This window comes from Sander lucioperca, chromosome 3 (genome assembly GCF_008315115.2).
Source record: "Sander lucioperca isolate FBNREF2018 chromosome 3, SLUC_FBN_1.2, whole genome shotgun sequence".
Taxonomy (NCBI): domain Eukaryota; kingdom Metazoa; phylum Chordata; class Actinopteri; order Perciformes; family Percidae; genus Sander; species Sander lucioperca.
In genome coordinates this window covers 39,517,513-39,523,570 of record NC_050175.1, presented here as the reverse complement: position 1 = coordinate 39,523,570, position 6,058 = coordinate 39,517,513, and the positions used below count along the sequence as shown (strand labels likewise).

General features: G+C 55.1%; 1 protein-coding gene across 1 annotated transcript; it reads left to right on the top strand.

The window, feature by feature from the left end:
• Positions 1 to 1,639: 1,639 nt before the first annotated feature.
• LOC116043387 (piggyBac transposable element-derived protein 4-like) lies at positions 1,640 to 4,591 on the top strand. The gene is made up of 4 exons (XM_031289997.1): positions 1,640 to 1,697; positions 1,863 to 1,968; positions 2,107 to 3,173; positions 3,561 to 4,591. The coding sequence occupies exons 1-4, from the start codon at positions 1,640 to 1,642 to the stop codon at positions 4,589 to 4,591; spliced, it is 2,262 nt and encodes a 753-aa protein (XP_031145857.1).
• The last annotated feature ends 1,467 nt before the right edge of the window (positions 4,592 to 6,058 follow it).

Sequence of the window (6,058 nt, the reverse complement as noted above, 5' to 3'; positions counted from 1 at the left end):
ACTACCGCAGCTCCGGCCTTCGGGTCTGTCTGACCCATACGTTATTCGCTGGTATTTCTCCACTTGAGCAGCTCGGGCCTTCGGGTCACTGTGACCCACACGTTATTCCGTGGAATTTCTCCACTACCGCAGCTCCGGCCTTCGGGTCTGTCTGACCCATACGTTATTCGCTGGTATTTCTCCACTTGAGCAGCTCGGGCCTTCGGGTCACTGTGACCCACACGTTATTCCGTGGAATTTCTCCACTACCGCAGCTCCGGCCTTCGGGTCTCTCTGACCCATACGTTATTCGCTGGTATTTCTCCACTTGAGCAGCTCTGGCCTTTGGGTCACAGTGACCCTGGCCAGTATTCCATGGTATTGCTCTCCACTACCGCAGCGCTGGCCTTCGGGTCACTGTGACCCTGGCCAGTATTCCATGGTATTGCTCTCCACTACCGCAGCGCTGGCCTTCGGGTCTCTCTGACCCATGCGTTATTCGCTGGTATTTCTCCACTTGAGCAGCGCTGGCCTTCGGGTCACTGTGACCCGTACGTTATTTGTTGGTATTTCTCCACTACCGCGGCTCTGGCCTTTGGGTCACTGTGACCCTGGCCAGTCATTTAGTGGTATTTCTCCACGGCCGCTGCGGCTCTGGCCTTCGGGTCACTGTGACCCGCACGTTATTCGACGGTATTTCTCCACGGCCGCCGTGGCTCTGGCCTTCGGGTCTCTCTGACCCGTGCGTTATTCGCTGGTATTTCTCCACTACCGCAGCTCTGGCCTTCGGGTCACTGTGACCCTGGCCACTATTCCATGGCATTTCTCCACTACCGCAGCTCTGGCCTTCGGGTCACTGTGACCCTGGCCACTATTCCATGGCATTTCTCCACTACCGCAGCTCTGGCCTTCGGGTCACTGTGACCCTGGCCACTATTCCATGGCATTTCTCCACTGCCGCGGCTCTGGCCTTCGGGTCACTGTGACCCTGGCCAGTATTCAGTGATATTTCTCCACGGCTGCCGCGGCTCTGGCCTTCGGATTCTATGTGGCCACTATTCCATGGTATTTCTCCACTACCACTGCTCTGGCCTTCGGGTCACTGTGACCCTGGCCAGTATTCAATGGTATTGCTCCTCTACCGCAGTGCTGGCCTTCGTGTCACTGTGACCCTGGCCAGTATTCAATGGTATTTCTCCACTACCGCGGCTCTGGCCTTCGGGTCTATGTGACCCATTCCATGGTATTTCTCCACTACCACTGCTCTGGCCTTCGGGTCTATGTGACCCGTACATTATTCCGTGGTATTTCTCCACTACCGCAGCTCTGGCCTTCGGGTCACAGTGACCCATTCCATGGTATTTGTCTACTACCGCGGCTCTGGCCTTCGGGTGTCTGTGACCCATTCCATGATATTCGGGGGACCCTGGCCTGGCTTGTAGTAGTAAAACAGACAGGGTGAGGCAAAGCGGAAAGAAACAAACCTCGTTCTCGTCCTACTAAACACTTTTATTACACACACACACACACACACACACACACACACACACAAATGTATATACATATACATGTATATTGTACAGATTTTGTCTTCTTCGTCTTCTTCTTCTGGACCTTTGTACTCTTTGTACTCGGTTCAGCAGCCGGTTGCGACGCCGGCATGGCCCGCTGTGTGACTCTAAATTTGGAGCTGCATCGGGTTATCGCCCACGTGGCACGCAATGGCCCCCAAGTGGAAAATTTAGTAGTAGCAGAAGAAGAAGAAGAAGAAGAAGAAGAAGAAGAAGAAGAAGAAGAAGAAAAAGAAGACGACCACAGTGACAGCGACAGCGACTCCGACTCCGACTCCGACTCCGAATGGTCATCCGGCGGGTGTGCGTCAGAAGAGGACCGAGACAAACACGATGCCGGAGAAAGAGACCGCCACGACGCTGACGAGCACGACCACGACCACGACCACGACCACGACCACGACGCAGGAGAAGACGAGTACGACGACGCCGACGACCGAGGCGAACGAGGAGAAGAACGAGGGGAAGAACGAGGAGAAGAACGAGGAGAAGAACGAGGAGAAGAACGAGGAGAAGAACGAGGGGCAAACGCGGCACAGGCTGGTGGACGGCAAAGGGGAGATGAAAACAGAGAGGGCGAAGACGCCGACGCCGACGCCGACGACGACGAAGACGACGACGACGACGGCGAGCAGGACGACGAACGAGGAGAAGAACAAGGGGCAAACGTGGCACAGGCTGGTGGATGGCAAAGGGGAGATGAAGACAGAGAGGGCGACGGCGGCGACGACGACGGCGAGCAGGACGAGGAACGAGGAGAAGAACGAGGGGCAAACGCGCCACAGGAGGGTGGACGGCAAAGGGGAGATGACGACAACGAGGGCCACGACGACGAGGAGCAGGATGTGGAACAAGACGATGAGGACGAGGAGGACGAGGAGGAGGAGGAGAGCGAAAGGTTTGCGTCGAGAGACGGCGAGATCGAATGGTCCTCCACGACGTATCATCCCCATCGCCCTGGACCTCGTCGCCGCCGTCGTGCCGAATATGAAGAGGACGAGGAACAACAACTGGACGACGGCGACGACGGCAACGACCAAGACCAAGACCAAGACCAAGACCAAGACCAAGACCAACGTGACCGAGACCAAGACGAACGACACGACCAAGACGAACGGCAACAACAAGACCCGGCCAGACGCGCCACCGCTCCGCAGAGCCCAGGACCCACAGAGTACGCGGCAACACGCGTCCGCGATATACTCTCCGCTTTCGAGCTGTTTGTCACGCGGCACATACAAGAGATCGTGGTGACCGCCACGAACATCGAGGGCCTAAGGAAGTGCGGCAACGGCTGGAAACTGATGGACGCCACGGACCTGCGCGGCTACATCGGGCTGCTGCTCCTCGCCGGCGTGTACAGGTCCCGAAACGAGGCACTGGAGAGCCTGTGGCACGAGGAGAGCGGCAGGGCCATTTTCCGCGCCACGATGCCGCTCAAGCGCTTCCACGCGTTCTCGCGACTGCTGCGATTCGACGACCGCGAGACGAGAGCCGCCAGACGAGCCGCGGACAAACTGGCGGCCATACGAGACGTGTGGGACGCCTGGGTGCGGCGGCTGCCTCGCCTCTACAACCCGGGCCCCGACGTGACCGTGGACGAGCAGCTGGTTCCCTTTCGAGGTGGGTATTTGTCACCGCAACTGCTACTTTCATTATCGTCGTATCGCGACCGCAGTGGCACAATTGTCTCGTCTTTTTCTTGGTCTTTTTCCAGCTCGCCGTTTACAATGCTTTTGTGTGTGTGTGCGCATGCGGACGTTTCTAAACATTTTGTTCTTTTCTCGTGTGCTTGTATTCTCATCTACAATTTCTATCTCATTCTTCTTCTTCTTCTTCACCTTCCCTCCTTCCCCCCTTCTTTGTCTTCCTCCGAGTTCTTTTTCCGTGTCTTTCTCATTCTCACTCTTTGACGACACGTCCAACACCTCCAACGCCAACAACGACAACGACAACGACAACAACGACAACGACAACGACGACGACAACGACAACGACAACGACAACAAGGTCGATGCTCCTTCCGCCAGTACATGCCCAGCAAGCCCGCCAGGTACGGACTCAAGTCCTGGGTGGCCTGCGACGCCGCGTCCAGCTACGCGTGGAACATGCAGATGTACACGGGCAAGTCGGCGAGCGGCGGGCCCGAGAGGAATCTGGGCGCGCGCGTGGTGCTGGACGTGACCAAGGGCCTGCGGGGTCCGCGCAACGTGACGTGCGACAACTTTTTCACCTCCTACGAGCTGGCCCGGCGGCTGCTCATCGAGAGGCGCCTCACCGTGGTGGGCACGATGCGCAAAAACAAGCCCGAGCTGCCGCGCGCCTTGCTCAACACCAAGGGCCGTGCGCTCTTCTCGTCCAGGTTCGCCTTCACGCCCACCGTCACTCTGGTGTCCTACGTGCCCAAGAGGCACAAGAACGTGCTGCTGCTGAGCACGCTGCACACGGGGAAGGCGCGCGTCCGCGCCACCAGGGACGCCAAGCCCGACATCATCCTGCACTACAACAGCACCAAGGGCGGCGTGGACAACCTGGACAAGCTCGTCGGCACGTACAGCTGCCGCAGGAAGACGACGCGCTGGCCCCTCGCCGTGTTCCACAACATCCTCGACGTGTCCGCCTACAACGCCTTTGTGCTCTGGCGAGAGCTCAGGCCCCAGTGGATGCGCGGCAAGCTCTACAGGAGGCGCGTGTTCCTGGAGCAGCTGGGCAGGGCGCTCGTGACTCCGCTCATCGAGAGACGCTCGCGTCTCCCTCGCACGGAAGCGTCCGCCGCACTCGTCAAGGCCTTGACGAGCAGGGCCGCGGCCGCTCGAGAGCACAGAGAGGGTGTTGACGACGACAACGACGACGACAACGACGACGACAACGACGACGATGTGGAACCGACCGCGCCCAGAGTGGCCAGCAAGAGGAAGAGGTGTCAGCTCTGTCCAAAGACAAAGGACCGCAAGACATACACGGCGTGCGGGGCCTGCAAGAGATACATCTGCGGGAGATGCACGCGGCTCAACTGCGCGGAATGTGTGCGCGGACTGTAGCCTCTTGGCTCGAACGCCGCCGGTTTGGGCTTGGGCTTTGCTCTGCACAACAACGAGCAGACAAACACAACAACGACAACGACAACGACGACGACGACACCCGTTGTCTCGCTCGTGCTTTTGACCGTGTCGACCTGGAATCGCCTACGGCCTGACACTGAACACCACGAGAGACGAGCGAAGTCAACGCACACACAGTGTGTGCTATTGAGATGTGAACAGGTGCAACAAAGTGACATGAACAACACTGTTGAAAATCTTTTGAATAAAAACCCTTTGGCATGTGTCTGCTGTGTGAGATGTGAGATTATTACACACACACACACACACACACACACACACACACACACACACACACACACACACACACACACGAAAGGGTCGAAGCACAACGCCAGGGTAGTAGGACAGTACATAAACTAAACAAGTCCCCGTGACATGAAGGACAACACAAGGGTTAAGGAAAAGTCTGTGTGATCTTGAAACCTGCCTTCAAAGGGGGGTGTTTTTAAATCCACATCCAAACACACAGTGGTCCCACAAGGGCTCACCCAGGGGAGACAAGCAATCTGTAGACATGTGTAATCGCTGATATATCCCTGTTTTTTTCCACTATGTGATTTCATAGGCACTTGTGTTGTTATACTCATTGATGTATAAGGACAGAATCTGGGCAAAGTTAGGTGACAAGCATTCTGGAGACATTACATTTATATATATTATATATGTATTCACTGTCATATCCCTGTTATACTATGTCTTTTCAAAGTACTCGTGTTATAATGATCAATGTCAATATGTGAATAAAGGCAAACGTGTTTCTGGAAGCAAATGGCAATTTATTGATTGAGTAAATTATTCCTCGAACCGGTCACTGGCCATGGAGGCAGTCATCAAACATAAACAATACACACTGTTGAGAATGAATGGGCTGTGGTTGTTATCCATCTTCCAGCTCCTCGTCCTCATCATCGGCCATGTACTTGAGAGAAAGATAAATGTAATTACCATGAGGCCATACACGGATAAGCTGTCAACACGTAATGAGAACATTATTACCATGTCGGCGTTCACATCATTCACAGGGGGAACGGGAGGCAATGCAGCATTGGCATGTGCACGGTTGAGGAGTTCTGGGGGTAACAGTGGATGCACTTGTACCACAGGGTTTTCAGGTGCCTCTTCGTCTGAGGATAGCATGTAATCACTCTCCTGCAATACATGCACGGTATATCACGTACAGGAATAGGAACCATGTTTGACAATAGTCTCTATCTATCTATATCAGATACCTACAGTGCGGTCCAGGGTTATGGTAGACGCCTGTTGAGTAGAGTACAGCTGTGGTTAGCGTAAATTGATGACTTTAACCTGACAAATTGTGTTAACTGACAATACTGATCTCACCTGGCTAAGACCACCGTGGTCTGTTTCTATGCCGCTATCCTCTGACATTTTTAGTGTCAC

What these genes read in the sequence shown, in the direction of transcription:
- LOC116043387 (XM_031289997.1), top strand. Translation starts at nt 1,640, where the DNA reads ATGGCCCGCTGTGTGACTCTAAATTTGGAGCTGCATCGGGTTATCGCC. An exon ending in GGTTATCGCCCACGTGGCAC is followed by an intron (nt 1,698 to 1,862) that starts GCAATGGCCCCC and finishes GGTGTGCGTCAG; the next exon opens with AAGAGGACCGAGACAAACAC. An exon ending in GCAGCTGGTTCCCTTTCGAG is followed by an intron (nt 3,174 to 3,560) that starts GTGGGTATTTGT and finishes AACGACAACAAG; the next exon opens with GTCGATGCTCCTTCCGCCAG.